The 18205-nt window shown below is 33.3% G+C and overlaps 1 protein-coding gene across 1 annotated transcript; it reads right to left on the reverse strand.

Moving 5' to 3' along the window:
• Window positions 1–262: 262 nt before the first annotated feature.
• Window positions 263–4398, reverse strand: LOC126688614 (cysteine-rich receptor-like protein kinase 26). The gene is made up of 7 exons (XM_050383374.1): window positions 3523–4398; window positions 2912–3031; window positions 2113–2234; window positions 1683–1893; window positions 1353–1590; window positions 916–1066; window positions 263–810 (listed from the first exon to the last, which is right to left on the reverse strand). Exons 1-7 carry the CDS (start codon window positions 4376–4378, stop codon window positions 532–534), a joined length of 1977 nt encoding a protein of 658 aa, XP_050239331.1. The 5' UTR covers window positions 4379–4398; the 3' UTR covers window positions 263–531.
• Window positions 4399–18205: the final 13807 nt, after the last annotated feature.

The following is an 18205-nucleotide window of genomic DNA, read 5'->3' on the forward strand; positions in this document are numbered from 1 at the left end:
TTTTTCATTATAAAACCATGAAGGAACCTTTTCATAATCAAAGTGAGACTCAAAGAAACACAAAAATTAAGTAGAAGTATTTGAAACACACACTATCCATAACTTGCAAAAAGAAAAAAAAAAAAATTGCTATGTCATCTCTTGCAAAATTTAAATATGTAAGTGGGGGAATTACTAAAGCATATTACTCTTATGTAAGAAAATGAAGATCTGATCTGAATGTTGCCACACTAATCGATGAGAACTTTTTATAACATGGATGTATATATGGTTGAATAATTGCATCCACTGTCTAATGACTTTCTCCATTTTAGCTCAAACCATATCTAAACATTCCTCTACATGACAAGGAACAACAATAAGGTTTCCAAAGAATATTGTAATTAATCAAATTAATTTTACGTTGTTACCAATTTAATTCCTCTTTGTTGTACTAAATCAGTACATCTTTTCCTTGTCTATCATTTAGGATACAACTCACACGATGTTTCAGTGAACCAAAAGGTATGTCGCCCCATCTCTATCGCTGTATTATTTGGACTTAGAAGCCCCTGAAGTAGACTGTAGCAAAGTAATGTCTCGCTCTATGTCACTATGTATAAGAAATGCAGGTCGTGCAGGTGTTGGGAGGCTTGAGGAGTCACTATTTAGCATTTGAACCACTAATGACATGGTGGGTCGGTATGCTACATTTTCTTGAACGCATAATAACCCAATATGAATGCATCTCGTTATTTCACTTCTTGAACCGTCCCCAAGTGTCTGGTCTATCAAATTTGAAGCTGTCCCTTCTCTCCAATTAGTCCATGCCTGCAAGCAGTACATGAATTCATGTATTGAAACTCTACACACCTCAGAAAAAGAGCACCCTCATAAGAGTAATGCAGCCTCATGAAATATGACAGAGACACTTACATAGCTTAGAAGGAGCTCTACATCATCTGTATTACAAAGCCAACTCTTCTTTCTACCACTCACAATCTCTAAAACTAAGATACCAAAACTAAAGACATCTGACTTCACTGAGTAATGCCCATGTGATATATATTCTGGAGCCATATATCCACTGTTCCAAAAATCATTAATCAGAAAAGGGTTAAACTTGTTGTACAATTTTACACACCCAAATAAAAAACTGAAATCTTGACCTTTTTTTTAATGAACTCTGAAAGCATGACTTATGTAACACTAATAATCAGAAGAAATCTAATTAAGAATTTAGTATGTCTATATAAAATATTCAATGCTTAACAACTTGAACTAAATTTTATATTTCTTTATTAGGACTTGGTTTACCAGCCACTTGAAAATCAGTAATAAGTTAGAATTTATAGGGTGAGCTTGGTACTTACTATGTCCCCACACGTCTACTGGTCTTGTCTTGACTTTGACCCACATCAAATAGCCTTGCCAGTCCAAAGTCTGAAATTTTAGGATTCATAGCTTCATCTAACAAGATATTACTTGGTTTGAGATCTCGATGTATAATCTTAAGGCGAGAATCTTCATGAAGGTAAAGAATTCCCCGAGCAATGCTACAAATGATATCATAACGCCTTTCCCAATTCATTTGGGCACGCTTGATGGGATCTACACATTCATATAATCAATTCCAAGTTGTGTTATTACTAGGAGTTACTGTAGAGGAATATTAATACTTTTGTAGTACATTAAAGTTGTACCATATATAAATTGATCTAAGCTTCCATTGCCAACTAACTCATAAATAAGGATTCTTTCCCTTCCTTCGGAGCAAAAACCTTGTAGGCTAACTAGACACTTATGTTGAAGCTTAGCCACCAACAGGATCTCATTCTTGAATTGCTCTTCAGTATGCTCAGTCTTGTGAAATAGTCTCTTCACAGCGAATTCTTGTCCATTTGGAAGTCTAGCCTGAAAATTTATATGAGCAAATAAAGATAAGCTCTTCATGCTAAATATAACAACAATTTTGAAAATAAATATGGGTGGTAAATGGACATAGGATGTCCATCAAAAGCAGTAGATACTGTTTATGTGCTATTTAAATTTTAAACATCAGGGGAAAATTCATTGCATGAGAAATTCAAGTTCCCCATACACATAATTTTTCCAAGGCAATGTTTGTATCACCTTGTATACTGAACCAAATCCGCCCTCGCCAATCTTATTGGCATTAGAAAAGTTATTTGTTGCTGCTTTTATTGTGTTGAAGTTGAATTTCAGTGCTTCCAGCCTTTTCGTAGCATCATCATCTTGATCAAAGTAACAAGTGAAAATGAGTTAGAGCGACATTATGACATATCCTTTATTATTGATTTCAAAATTTGCATCGCAAAAATTATCTTAGAATCTATATATTATAAAAATTTAGGGGTGTGGTTTGCACTTAAACCTATTTTAAACTATACCCATTTTAAATTCCATAAAGGTTATTTTGAAACTGCATTTCATCAGGGAACTGAGTTTTTGTTCCATACAAGAAAATGGAATAAATAATATGTTTCAATCATGTGTTTCCCACATACCCACACCACATTACTTTAAGATATATTACTTCTCTTGATCAAATGGAAAAATTATTTTATAAACACAATTCCTTGAATCATTTTTGCAAAACTAACCATTAGAAGAATTTAACTAAATTTCTATTTTTCGTTTTTCTTTTGTTCCAAAAAAAAAGAAAGAAAAAACTCTCTTAAAGCAGTGCTCAATTTTGTTGGATTCTAGGAGTTAATTCATTTTGGAAATTTAAGGTCCATCATATCTCATAAAGTTGACATTCAATCGTTCTTAAGATCTACAAGCAAACTGCATACTGACTTGCTATCAACATTTATGGTCTAAAGCCATTCTTTCTTCTAAGTTGCAACATGTCAACTCTTAATTTTGTCAACTTTAATTAGTAAATAGTGAAGCATATATAACTTACTATCAACATTTTGCTTTGACTTCTTCTTCTGCAGAATTGCCCAAGCAAGCGTGATTACTGTCATTAAGCCGGCAATTGGAACAACAACGAAAATAACAAGGTGGGATGTGCTACTGTTCTCTGCCAGCCATAAGTGGGTTCAAATTAAAAATTGTTTGAATGTACAAATTCTCAATTAGTCTGTAATATAATTAAGTTCAAACACAAAGGTTTTTCTTTTTTAAGCATACAAACATGTGACCTTTTGTGAGGATGGAAGTATGGAACCTTTAGAGTAATAATAGACCTCTTACCAAAATAGGACTTCTGTTTGTTGTTAATTCGATATTTGGGGTGAGGGGATTTGAACCCTAGGAATCTCTATTAAAAACACCAAAAGGTGACTATCGAACTAAAATAGTAAAGAAAATTAATACTAATTTAAAATTAAAAACTCAAATGGGAAAGAAAAAAAAATTGATATTGGCTTCTAAATTCTAGGCAGTGACTTTTGTCATAAATTGATATTCTCCTTGAATAATATTTTTGTTAGAATGCAGAAAGCGTTCACAAAAATTTTCTTTTACAATCTTACATGTCTACTTATGAAAGCCAGATAAATATGGACACACCTCTTCTTGTTTTTGGGGGAGAAAAATTATCCGAGGTTGGAGGGATCGCTGGTGTTGTGGGAGAAGAATTATCCGAGGTTGGAGGGATCACTGTTGTTGTGGGAGAAGAAGGGACAAAAGTTGAATCATAAAACTGAAACACCTCGAACCAAGCAATACAGCTAGGTTTAAGAACTCTTCCCCCTTCCTTCCCACCAGAACAGCTTGAAATATCTGCTACTGCGCCTTCTAAGCAAATTCTGCAATCCATCTGCGATATATCTGGGGTGCACTGCACAAGTCCATACACGTTTCTTGAGCTACTGAAGCTTTTATCCCCAACTGCAAAGTACTTTATACTAGAGGAACCCAATGAAGCCTGTGTGCGAAGGCTCCCCATCAAATTATATAATGTTTGATTGAACTGATCCAAATCCGTTGATGATATGTTATTAGGATTAGGCACACACTGAGAAGGCAAAACCTCCATGGTGCCAAAAATGTTTCTGTTTGAGTACCTTAGAATACATTCACCCCCCCATATGATTGCTTCTTTTTGGTCAGGACACTGCTTTGTGATATCTAGGCTCGAGGTGTTCGTACAAGTGTAACATTTATCCGTATCAAGGTCTCCTCTACACAGTGCAAGTGCATAAACTTTGTTGGGATCTTGGCCAGAAGAGGTGTTGTAAAAGCCACCATTGGCCGTGACATTAGAAGGGAGAGAAGAGAGTAAAAGATTGAGATTATTGGCATAGGTGCTGTTAGTAGAGAAAGTGCCTGTGTTGGAACATGGTTCTGGTTGTGCAAGGGGAAGACAGAGACTGAGGGTTATGAGAAAAGCAAGAGTAATCGTGATTAAACTTGAATTACACATTGAAAAGGGTACTAACTTGTATGCGCTATATTACTAGATCTAGACAGATAAAAAATGAAGTGGGGAGGGGTGCTTTGATCAAAGAGAGAGTTATTGGAGCTTGGAAATTGTTGGAATAAATTGTTATACATATCCTGGGTCTATATATACAACCCCCTCCCTTTCTCAGTTCCCAACTGCACATTCGTCATGGAAGTTGGCAAGAAAGTCATTGGTCCTAGATTTTATTTTATGGAGAATTTTTTATTTTTTATTTTTTATTTTTAATACAAGATAGAATTTCTATTCTAGCCTAATTTAAATGTATATGTGTGTGAAACTCCCTCTTGGAGACTTGAACATTGGCCCTTGCTCTTCACACTCCACAAGCATTTATACTTATGGAGTGATCATCGCATCAAGAATATGCGGTGGAGAATTTTCTAACATATGGGAAGAAGTTGCCACTAAGAAATATTAATGCCATCCTTATAATTATTTCTATAAATACATAGCTCTCTCTCTCTCTCAAAGAGGAATAATAGAATAAAAGGTAAATTACTATTTAGACCTTTTACAGGTATGTTTCATTTAAACCTTAAACTTTCAAAATGTTTCATTTAACCTCAAAGTTTTTAAAAATATTTAATTTAAACCTTTTGTCTTTTTTTGTTTTCCAAGTTAACGCCTTTAAACATCGCATTATCATTCTACTGGTTTAAATGGAATTTATTTCAAATTTTGGGGATTAATTGAAACTTATATAAACTCTAAGATCTTAAATAAAACTATTTTAAAACATGTGGGTATCCAGATTCCCAAGTTTAAAGGAAATTGTATTTTTTTATAAATTGACAATTTTAACCATTTTTCCTTATCATTTAAACAATTAAGATAAAATATAAAACAAATCATCAATATCTTTTCCCTTGTCTTTATCTTTTCTCGCCAAAATGACATAAACAGGATAGACAACTCTGTTGATATATTCTTTAACAAAGTTCTATTTAGGTTTCACTCATGGAAAAAAAAAAAAAAAAAAGTTTGAAGGGGACCCTCAATTATTGTTAGGTATTCACTGTTGATGAACTACTTTTATTTTTGTTACTACTTCTATGGTCATATAGACCTAAACGTTGTCGGATTGTTTTGTTATGGATTAAACTCCTTTAAAAATTATTATTAAGAATAAAGCATTTGAGAATTTAAATAGTTATTTTTGTATTGTACTTGTCATTTTGAAATGTTAGACTATCGTTTTAATGAATTTGTCATAATTTATACTACATCCGTCTCAGTTTGTTTGTCCTCTATTCTATTTTGGGATGTCTCAAAATATTGTCATGTTTCTAAAAATAAAAATGATTAGTTTACTAATATTCCTATTATACCTTTATTTTATTTTCAAAAACTATTTGAAAAGAAAACTAACTAATATTTTTTTAAAAAAATCAATTTAATTGGGGCATCTTTTTAGTTGCCTCATTAAAAATAACTATTTTTAAAAAAGCTGATAAATTTTTTTAAGGGTAATTTTGTAAACTTATACATTTTTATAAAACATGCAAGACAATAAATGATATTCCCTTTAAAAGTTTGACTTTTCAAATAGGACAAACAAATTGGGATGGATAGAGTAGTTTATATTTTGTTTTCCATTATTTATTTAGAGGAAGATATTTTTTAAAGGACTTGGTAGTTCACATTCAAATCTAAGGATAGAATGAAAAAAATAAATAATTCATTTAAGATTCTTGGAAATAAACCAAACATTATTATCTCACATTCCTAGAAATCTTATTAGATTCTTAATGAAACCAAACATAGGAATAGTTACATTTCTAGGCATCTAGATTGTAAGGAATCACATTCCAAGGAATTTGGATGCTAGGAGTAATGTGGATTCCTCCTGTATTAAACGCCACATAAGATTTGTTGGATATTTTTATAAAAAATATTATATTTAATTTAATACTCATTTATGTGTATCAATTATCCCTTAATGTCAGATACGTTGATTGCTAAATTTGAAAATTCAAATATAATTCAAAATTTGAATAGTTTTTGTCAATGGTTTTAATCAGGAAATTTATAAACATTAACGTGATAATAATACCACAATTGTCAGCATATTTGGTTTCATTACAAATATATACTTTCCATTCTAAACGTTTTGTATTCAAACGTTCTTAATTGAATACGACATAATAACATCATATATGGAAGAATTTTAGCACTTAAATGTACAACTATTGCTGAATTATTTTATGTTACCGTATATAAACAAGTGTTTACTATTTGGTTTAAGGAAAGTAAAAAACAAATGGCAATATTTAAGCATATTTGAAAATTGTATTACACGGTTGGCTTTTAGTCTTCAGCCACTTTATGAGACATTAAATGCATAGATCATGATTCTTTCTTTTTTTGTTCTCAACATACAAAAGGCTGGCAAAGACTTGATATCCGGTCTATATAATATTATATATATATATATATATTAAGAAAGCCATTGATTATATTATTAATTTCAATAACTTTATGACCATTTAATTGATATCAAACCCTTTTCATTCTCTGGCTAAAGATAAGTTATAAGTCCGGCTATCTATATATATGGAAAGAAAAAAAAAGTTTCAGATACACAAATTTTAATTTTGAATTAGAAAGCTGCAGACTTTTCAAAAACAATTTTTTGTCTTAAACACTTACCATCTATTGCTTCTTACTACTCACAAAATTTTCTATCTTTTACAAAATTTTCTGGGAAAAGAAAGTACTATAAAGAGCTTATATCTTATGAGCAGTGTAGGCTCGCAAGGATAATCAACAAAGGTGGCTGGGCTGTTGTATCCTGGGGACAATGTGCAGAAACTACTTTTCTAACTACATCGGATATATAGTAGACGACACGATTTGTCTCAAGACAGTGACTTGGTCCACGCCTCATCTCTGCCACCTCTTTTTGGTAAATCAAATTGTGTAATTTCCAAGAAAAATTCAGGTATTATCTCTCTTTTATTGCCAACAATTTGAGACAAATCAGTATGGAGAACACAAAATCATCCTTGGAAAATGGTAATGTTATGTCTAATTCCTCTGGAGCGGGTGATCTTAATAAGCCATTCCGCTTCCGTGGTGTTAACTTTAAGAGGTGGAGATAAAAGACTTTATTTTATCTTACTCTCTTGAATGTGGCTTATGTGTTAACTGAGAAAAAACCAAAGAAAAAGAAATCTAAACAATTGACTGAAGAAGAACTTTCTCAACATGAAAAAGATGTTAAGAAATGGGATAAGGATCATCTTTACTATAGAAATTATTTACTTAATTGTCTTTCTGATGATTTGTATGATTATTATGATCAAGCTTACAAATCATCCATTAAGATATGGAAGGCATTGAATCAAAAATATGATACAGAGGAAGTTGGATCCAAGAAATATGCATGTAGCCGATTTTTCAGATTTCAGATGGTTGAAGGCAAGTCCGTGGTGGAACAATCCAATGAACTCCAAATGATTTCACAAGATGTTCAATCTGAAGGCATTCGAGTAGATGAAGAAATGCAAGTTTCAGCCATCATTGACAAGCTGCCTAAGTCTTGGAAGGAGTTTGCCAAAGTCCTAAGACACAAGCAAAAGGAACTCTCCATTGAATCCCTTATCACCCGTTTGAGAGTGGAGGAAAAGGCTAGGAACCAAGACAAAGCTGTTGAATTCCATGGAGCAAGTGGTCTGAAGGTAAATTTTATTTCTTCAAATGAAAACATGTCAAAAGCCAATGTAAAAAATAATGACTATGTAAGGCCTAAGAAAAGGAACTTCAAATGGAGGCCAAATGGAAATCAGCCTCAACATAAGACCCACTCTAATCAAAAAAAGAACCAAGCACACCATCCTAAGCATGCTCCAAATAATGGCAGCCACTCTAATAATAGCAATTATGCATGTTTTGTATGTGGAAAGCCTGGACATTCAGCTAGAAATTGTCGTTTTTGAAAACATTGGCCTATGGCTCAAGCCAATGTCATTGAAGAGCCTCTTATGGCTATGGTTACCGAGATTAATATTCTCGAAGGCTTAGGAGGGTGGTGGATTGATTATGGGGCAACCAAACATGTTTGCTATGATAAAACTTGGTTCAAGACCTACACCATTTTGGATGAGAAAAAGAAAATTATGCTTGGTGATTCTCATACCATTGAAGTTGTAGGTATTGGAGAGGTGCTTCTCAAATTTACTTTTGGAAGAGAAGTCACTCTCAAAGATGTCTTTCATGTTCCTAACATTAGAAAGAATCTAGTTTCTGGTTTTTTGTTGAATAAGGCTGGTTTCAAACAAGTCTTTGAGGCTGATCAATATGTACTCTCTAAAAATGGCATGTTTGTTGGCAAAGGCTGTGCTTGTGATGACATGTTTAAACTTAATGTTGAGATGAATGAAAATTCAAGTTTTGCTTATATTGTTTCTTGTGTGAATGTTTGGCATGGTAGATTATGTCATATTAATAATAAATATATGAAAAATATGAGTGGTTTAGGTTTAATTCCTAAACTTGAAAATGAACTTGAAAAATGTGAAATTTGTAGCATGACTAAAATTACTCAAAAGCCTCATAAATCAGTTGAAAGAAATACTGAATTACTAGAACTTATCCATAGTGATATTTGTGAATTTGAAGGACATTTGACACGTGGAGGTAATCGATATTTTATAACCTTTATAGATGATTTTTCAAAATATTCATATGTGTATCTTATGAAAAATAAAAGTGATGCTTTTGAAAAATTATCAATTTTCTTAAAAGAAGTTGAGAATACTTTTGATAAAAAGGTTAAAAGGTTTAGAACTAATAGAGGAAAAGAATATGATACTCTTGGTCTTAATAATTATATTCAATCTCTTGGTGTTGTTCATGAGACTACTGCCCCTTATTCTCCATCTTCTAACGGAGTAGCTGAACGTAAAAATAGGACTCTTATAAATTTAACTAATGCTATGCTTGTTAGTTCTGGGGCTCCTAAATATTTTTGGGGTGAAGCTGTTTTAACTGCAAATTTTGTTTTGAATAGAGTACCTCAGAAAAAGACTTTTTTAACTCCTTTTGAATTATGGAAAAAATATAAACCAAATCTGATTTTTTTCAAAGTTTGGGGTTGTTTAGCATATGTGAGGCTACCTGATCCCAAAAGACCTAAACTGGGGGTAAAGGCTTCTACATGTGTATTTTTGGGTTATTCTTTATATAGCACAACTTATAGATTTTATGATATTAGTAATAATACAATAATTGAATCTAGAGATGCAATTTTTCATGAAAATAAATTTCCATTTAAATATAAAATAGTGGGGGTTTTGAACAACAAGAGAAATTTGAATGTTCAACATCTAAGTCAAAAGATGTTAATGAATATGAGATTGAACCTAGGAGGAGTAAAAGACCTAGAATTGAAAAGGATTTTGGTCCTGAATATTATGTGTATAATTTACAAGGTGACCCTACTTCTTTAGAAGAAGCTTTATCTTCTCCTGATTCAGGTTTTTGGAAAGAAGCCATCAATGATGAGATGGATTCTATTATATCTAATAACACTTGGAAACTTGTAGATTTACCTCCAAGTTGTAAAACAATTGGATGTAAATGGGTACTTAGGAGAAAATTAAAACCTGATGGATCTATTGAAAAATTCAAAGCAAGGCTTATAGCTAAAGGTTTTAAACAGATGAAGATATTGATTTTTTCGATACTTTTTCTCTTGTTACTAAAGTTACATCTATTAGATTATTGATTGCTATAGCAGCCATTCATAGTTTGATGATACATCAAATGGATGTAAAGACAGCATTTCTAAATGGAGATTTAGAAGAAGAAATCTACATGGACCAACCAAAAGGTTTTACAACGCTAGGTAATGAGCACAAGGTATGTAAATTATTGAAATCTTTATATGGTTTAAAACAAGCACCTAGACAGTGGCATGAGAAATTTGATCAATGTTTGCTTTCTAATGGTTTTAAAACAAATGAAAGTGACAAATGTATATATTATAAAACCTTTGATGATGCTCATGTTATAATTTGTTTATATGTTGATGATCTTCTAATTTTTGGTCCTAATATGGATATTATAAATGCTGCCAAAATGCTTCTTAAAAATAACTTTGATATGAAAGATTTAGGAGAAGCTAATGTGATTCTTGGCATGAAAATTTCTAGAACTTCAAATGGCATATTAGTAGATCAATCTCATTATATAGAAAAAATTTTGAAAAAATATAATTACTTTGATTGTAAACCTGCAAGTATTCCTTTTGACTCTAGTGTGCATCTTTTTCCTACTAAAGATGAAAATGATATTTACAATCAAAAGGAATATGCTAGTATTATTGGTAGTCTTAGATATGCTACTGATTGTACTAGACCTGATATTGCTTATGCCGTAGGAGTTCTAGCAAGATTTACTAGCAAACCTAATTTTGAGCATTGGAATGCCATGACCCAATTAATGAGATATTTAAAAAGAACTATGCACTATGGTTTGCTATATCAAAGATATCCTGCTGTTCTTGAAGAATGTAGTGATGCTAGTTGGAACACCTTATCAGGTGATTCTTTGTCTACCACTGGCTATGTATTTACAATAGGTGGCAGAGCAATAAGTTGGAAATCTAAAAAACAACAGATTATTGCTAAATCCACCATGGAGGCAGAATTAATTGCCTTATCTTCAGCTAGTGAAGAAGCGGGTTGGTTGCGAGATTTATTATTTGAAATTCCCATGTGGGAGAAACCTATTTCACCCATCTTAATTCATTGTGATAGAACTGCCACTATTGGTAGAGTGCACAATAAATACTATAATGGAAAATCCAGATCTATTAGAAGAAAACATAGTATTGTGAGATCATACATAAACAATGGTACCATAAATGTTGATTATATTAGTACAAATGATAATATTGCAGATCCATTAACTAAAGCTCTAGCTAGAGAAAAGATCTGGATAGCATCGAGGGGGATGGGAATTAAGCCCAAAGAAGAATAAACTACATATGAGGATACCCTACCTAGGGACTGGAGATACCAAGAACTAGGTTCAAAGGGAAAAACTAATCATAGAGTAGTTTGATTAACATGCACTAAATATATGTATGAGTAATAATACTCATGTCCCTCCCTATGGTGTGCGTGCATGTATCTTGTAACGTTATATAGGATGAGTTTTTATAAAAACTCTTAATGTGGACTATAGCTCTTATGAGTGGGATGTTAGAGTTACAAGAACATCCTTGATAGCCACACCTAAGTGAGTATGGAAGTGAGGCCGCTTCCTTTGAGAATGGGGCTAGTTCTCTAAATAGCTCATGGATGCTGGGATAAAGCACAAGGCCGTAATGTGCTGGCTTAGGAGCTCGTAGCAGAGTACTAGAATATTATGTGTGTGATGTAACGTTTTGTATCCATAGAAAAAGTTATAGTTCAAGACTTAGATCACTATTAACTTTGGAACAATGTTGCTGAAACACTAAATGAGGGTTCAAGCCATTGGCACTCCCATTATGCATAATGTTCTACTTAACCTAGAAAATTTTCTTATATATATTTACCTATTTATTTTTTATAAAAATAAGTGGGGGATTGTTGGATATTTTTATAAAAAAAATTATATTTAATTTAATACTCATTTATGTGTATTAATTATCCCTTAATGTCAGATACGTTGATTGCTAAATTTGAAAATTCAAATATAATTCAAAATTTGAATAGTTTTTGTCAATGGTTTTAATCAGGAAATTTATAAACATTAACGTGATAATAATACTACAATTGTCATCATATTTGGTCTCATTACAAATATATACTTTCCATTCTAAACGTTTTGTATTCAAACATTCTTAATTGAATATGACATAATAACATCATATATGGAAGAATTTCAGCACTTAAATGTACAGCTATTGCTGAATTATTTTATGTTACCATATATAAACAGGTGTTTACTATTTGGTTTAAGGAAAGTAAAAAACAAATGGCAATATTTATGCATATTTGAAAATTGTATTACACAGTTGGCTTTTAGTCTTCAGCCACTTTATGAGACATTAAATGCATAGATCATGATTCTTTCTTTTCTTGTTCTCAACGTATAAAAGGCTGGCAAAGACTTGATATCCGGTCTATATAATATTATATATATATATATATATATATTAAGAAAGCCATTGATTATATTATTAATTTCAATAACTTTATGACCGTTTAATTAATATCAAACCCTTTTGATTCTTTGGCTAAAGATAAGTTATAAGTCCGGCTATCTATATATATGGAAAGAAAAAAAAAAGTTTCAGATACACACATTTTAATTTTGAATTAGAAAGCTGTAGACTTTTCAAAAACAATTTTTTGTCTTAAACACTTACCATCTATTGCTTCTTACTACTCACAAAATATTCTATCTTTTACAAAATTTTCTGGGAAAAGAAAGTACTATAGAGAGCTTATATCCTATGAGCAGTGTAGGCTCGCAAGGATAATCAGCAAAGGTAGCTGGGCTGTTGTATCCTGGGAACAACGTGCAGAAACTATTTGTCTAACTACATCGGATATACCGTAGACGACACGATTTGTCTCAAGACAGTGACTTGGTCCACACCTCATCTCTGCCACCTCTTTAAATGAAATGTTGTTAAAAACTTTGAGATTTAAATAAAACAATTTGAACGTTTTAAGGTTTAAATAAAACATTACCGTAACATTAAGGTTTAAATGGTAACTTACCGTAAAATAAATAGAACCCTTTGATTTGGACTACTAAAATAATCTATGGTGAAGAACATGCAACCATTTTTTCTTTTTTAAGAGAAGAGAAGCACATGCAAGAGGTGGTAATGGTTGACACTTGACATCCACCTATTACATGATTTTTTGCGGGTTAGTATTTAGGATAAAAAAGGAATCACCTTATTTTCACACTAATAATAAATGGGCTTAAATGAGTAATGTTCATGTCAACCTAATATAACATATTCATCAAAGGAGTTAAAATGAGTTATATTTGTGTTAACTTAATATGACCTATTTATTAAGTTGAGAGGTCTTGACATAATTATTAAATGAGTTAGGTTCGAATTGATTTATATCCTTACATTGATATGACATGAGCACAACCCACAAATTATCACCCTTACATACAAGTAACTCTGATTAAGGTAGGGTGGAATAGAAAGCAAGCTCGGCTATTTTAAATGTAAAAATCCTATGGTAATCCAAGCTTGGCTATTTCCCTTTCTTTGCTGTTGGCCAACCAATTCACCGTACAATCTAAGGATAATGAAATGTGCAAGGTATTAGGGATGAGTCAATTATGAGTCAACCTTATGAAACGGGAAACTGAGCAATTCACGCATAAAAAAGTTGAAATGTAAGTCAAAACTTGCTTGGAAATCCGCACTTGTGGAAACCAAAAATTTCATGATCACCTAAAAAAATCCATTGTAACGTGGTAAAGTCTCTGATGTTGAATAAGCTCTCCTTTGGGAGGAATAAATGGAATGAAATAAAAAAGAATTAAAATAATAATTTTAGAATATTCTTCTTTTCCTTTATTTGAGAATTTTAACTTGTTTGAGAGTTTAAGTAAGAGAGAATAGAATTGGTAAGAGAGAACACTCATTCTTCTCTATTCCCTTAAAACCTCGAATTTTAATTCCTCTAAAAATTGGAAGGAATGAGAGAGAATATAATTAGATTCAATGAATTTTTAACTAAAACTCCCGAAATACCCCTATATATTCAGCACTTTATTTTAAAATAAGTGTCTAATATATTATAATAAAATGATTTCATTCTTTCCTTCTATGTTACTCCCAGACAAGGTTACTTCATTTCATTCATTTCCATTCCTTCATTTTAAAATATCCTAACAAGATTACTTAATTTCATTCTATTCATTTCCCTTACTTAAATACATTCTATTTCATTATTTTATGATTATTCATTTTCATTGCATTCCATTCCTCATGAACTCCCAAACGAAACTTTAGAGATGTAGGGTTCAATCTCCACCTACACCAAAAGTCGATTGATAAATTAGTATGATGATAAAAAGGGAAAAAATATTTTTTAAAAAAGGACGCCATAAGTTGAATTGAAACTCTCTCTCTCTCTCTCTCTCTCTCTCTATATATATATATATATATATAGTGGGTCCATGTAAGAATGTTTGACAACTAATTCCAATGAGTAATGCTAAGCCACCAAATTTGGCACAATTTGCCACGTGGCGAGTTGAGATTAGCAAATGTGTAATAGTGGGTCATGTGGAGACGCACATTTGCCTATAACAACTTGCCATGTGGCGAGTTGTGGCATAAAGTTGTGCCAAATTCAGTGGCCCTAGTCAATTACAATATATTATAGAGAATAATTATGGCTTTTTAGGTAATACTAGAATTAATAACAATTTGTCATATAAATAATTATGACTTTTTATGTAGTATTAGAATTATTGTTTTCTCCCAAGAAAAGAAAAGAAAAAGAAAAAGAAAGAAAAAAAGAATTACTAATGTGAACGCTCATTTGATGGAACAAGAGATCAAGATACTAACGGGCCCAAGAATTTGACATGGCTGATTATCAAAAAAAAAAAAAGAATTTGACATGGCTTGTAATGTATCTTTCAAACAGGTGGATGTTGTTCTATATATTACAAGATCTAGAGAGACAAATGATGAAGTGGGGAAAAGGAAGACTTTAATTTGATTGAAGATCCGCAATTGTTGGCATAGATTGTTTGTAATTTGTATATAACCCCTGAGTGGTGTATATTTTCAAGTAAGACCTGTCCCCTTTCTCAGTTCCCAATCACGCATTTGAATAAATAGACGGCTCTTTGCCCCATCATTGGTGAAGCAGATTCAAGTAAGAGGTAACAATGTTTGACACCCTGTAACGCATTACATAATGAAAATGACCATGAAAGAGAAAAACTCTAGACTTGTTTTGTGTTGTGGGGTCCCACTTTCACCTTCGACTTTGATGGAATTTACTGATGCACGCCATATGTTTGTAAAAATAACCTTCCGTCTGAATTCAGTTTCCAGAATTTTGTTTTTGACTCTCTTTAACCAATTTCAAAATCAAATCACCATAGAGTTGCAGAGAGAGCTTCGAAAGAAATTGAAAAGAAGTGCTGGATGCGGGGACAAAATTTCAAGGAGCATGGTTTAGATTTTAGATAATTTAAGGAGAAATCTGTGTTGTAACACAAGTATTGTGTTTGTGCATGGGAGAGACTGAGGCTTATGAAAAAAGCAAGAGCAATGGTGATTAAACTTGAATTATTCATCCTGTAGTGTATATGACAAAATCCTGATAGAAAAAAATGCAGTGGGGAAAGGGATGCTTTGATCTGAAAGAAATTACGGAGATTGGCAAATGTTGGCACAGATTGTTGCCAAAAATGTCAGTGATCACAGGATTAAAGGTTGCAAATTTGTCAAGGTTTCAACTTGCAACTGGTAGTTGCCAAGAAAGTCAGTCGTCCTAGAATTAAGTTGGTGTTATGGACATTTTTCTAACATGGGAAGTCACCATGTTCAAAGTAAATAAACAGGACTCACTCGCATTCAGAACGAAATCATGACAATCTAGATGGAGGTCATTAACAGTCAAAGACGAAACCAGAATTCTAGCTTTTTTGGTGCCAAATTATGAAGGAAAAAAAAAATATTCTTAGAGCATTCACATCAAGGATGTGAAAAATGATAAATCCTAAATTTAGCAATTTGTTCCACTAAAAACCCACTACAACAATGGTGCTATATCTGTAAAAATTTGACATCTAGCTACAGTGATCTGTTACTACTAACAGATCACTGTAGCTAGATGTTATAAATTTTTATTCACATGTGCGTTTGGCAATGATATAAAAAGCCAACTTTTTTTACTATTTAGCTTATTTTTGCTACTATTCATCATATTTTTGTTACTATTTATGGGTCTCATTGCACTTTTTGGTACTATTCATGGGTCTTACTATACTATTTCAGATATCTTTTACATTATCTACAATATTTGTAGCAAGAAGTTTTCAGTTTCCACTAAATAAATTGTTCCCAAACAGACACTTTCTTTGTTTCATTTCCCTCTCTCTCCTCTCTCAACTCTCCCTTCTCATCCACAAGCCACAAGCCACTCCCATTTCTCTCCTCTCCACTTTTCCTTGGTCATCTCTCTCCTCTCACATGGCTTGAGTTGCTCGTCGTCTTAGTCTTTCATCGTCGGTGTGGGTTTGTGGAGAGGTTTTAATGGGTTATGGTTGGGTTTTAAAGTGGGTTTTCGATTTGGTGGTGGTTTGGCTGGGTTGTGCTAATTGGGCTTGTGGGTTGGGTTCATGGGTTGATTAGGGTGGGCTTATGGCTGGATTTTGGTGGCTAGGTTCGTGGGTTGATCGGGGTGGCTTTGGGTGCTGGTTGTGGATGGGTATAGTTTGTGGTGGTGGTGACTAGTGGTGGGTTGATTTTGGGTTGGGGTTTATGGTGATGGCAGGTGGATGGGTGAGTGGGTTTTGGTTTATGGTGGTTGATGGTGGGTGGGTGCGGTTTATAGTGGTGGTGGCTAGTGGTTCCTTGATTTTGGTTAGGGATTACGGTGGTGGCAGGTGGGTGGGTGAGTAGGTTTTGGTTTATGGTGATTGTGGTGGGTGGGTGTGGTTTGTAGTGGTGGTGGCTAGTGGTGCCTTGATTTTTGGTCGGGGTTTACGGTGGTGGCAGATGGGTGGGTGATGGTGGCTGGTGGTAACTGTGGGTTTGCTAGGTTGGAAGAAAGATGTGTGACTTTGTTGATGATCTTGATTCAGAGAATAGGGAGAGATGGGTTTATGTTTTGGTTTTGGGGGTTGAGGTTGTGGATAGTGGTGGTGGCAGTGGCTGTGACTGTGGTTGTGGGCAGTGGTAGCTGGTGGTAGTGGGTTTGTGGTTAGTGGAAGAGATAAGATTAAGAATAAAAAATTATAAAAATAATAAATTTTAATGAAATGGTAAAAAATATAAAACCTTTGATGTTGGGTGTATTATAAATTAAGTTGTTAAAATAGATAAAATAGGTTTTTGAGATGCTAAATGCTAAAATTTTTGGGATGCTTGATGTGAATGCTCTAAGAATAAAAAATATACTAAGATTCTAGGATAAATGTACTATGAAAGATAAAACTAAAATTCAATTCAATTTTACCATGGCTTTTTAGTGTGTAGTATAACTTTTTTTTTTTTTTTGAGAATCCACAGCAAAAGATTTTATTCAGCTAAGGCTATGAAAATCAGCCTGAAGAACATCTGCAATCTCTGGTGGTACATCTTCCATCCAGACTTGTAATGACGAAAAAGAAAGTGCCCGCCTCGCAATCGAGTGAGCTACAGTATTACAATGCCTCCTTACATGAGAAAAAGAAATAATGGAGAAACTAGAGGCTAAGTACTGTATATCCTTGATAATATGACCGAACTGTGCAAGGCTATGAGAGTTTGACTTCAGAGCGTTCATGAGGATCTGTGAATCACCTTCCAGCACCCACTTATTGAGACCAGTTTCCAACGCCAGCTCCATTGCACGCCTGGCTGCTAAGGCCTCAACTTCAATAGCTGTACTAGGTAGTGGAAGTCGCTGAGCCAAGGAGACCATCACCTCCCCCTTGCTGTCCCTAATCACCACCCCTATTCCGGCCTGGTTTTCATCCTTGAAAAGTGCCCCATCAAAATTAATCTTGTACTGTTGGTGCGCTGGTGGCTGCCACTGCATTGAGGGTCTGTCCGTAGCTGCTGTTTCTGCATAATTATGCAGCAAA

Source organism: Quercus robur, chromosome 6, assembly GCF_932294415.1.
Source record: "Quercus robur chromosome 6, dhQueRobu3.1, whole genome shotgun sequence".
NCBI classification, from domain to species: domain Eukaryota; kingdom Viridiplantae; phylum Streptophyta; class Magnoliopsida; order Fagales; family Fagaceae; genus Quercus; species Quercus robur.

What these genes read in the sequence shown, in the direction of transcription:
- LOC126688614 (XM_050383374.1), bottom strand. Translation starts at nt 4,378, where the DNA reads ATGTGTAATTCAAGTTTAATCACGATTACTCTTGCTTTTCTCATAACC. An exon ending in GTCAAAGCAAAATGTTGATA is followed by an intron (nt 2,235 to 2,911) that starts GTAAGTTATATA and finishes ACTTTGATCAAG; the next exon opens with ATGATGATGCTACGAAAAGG. An exon ending in CTTAGATCAATTTATATATG is followed by an intron (nt 1,591 to 1,682) that starts GTACAACTTTAA and finishes ATGAATGTGTAG; the next exon opens with ATCCCATCAAGCGTGCCCAA.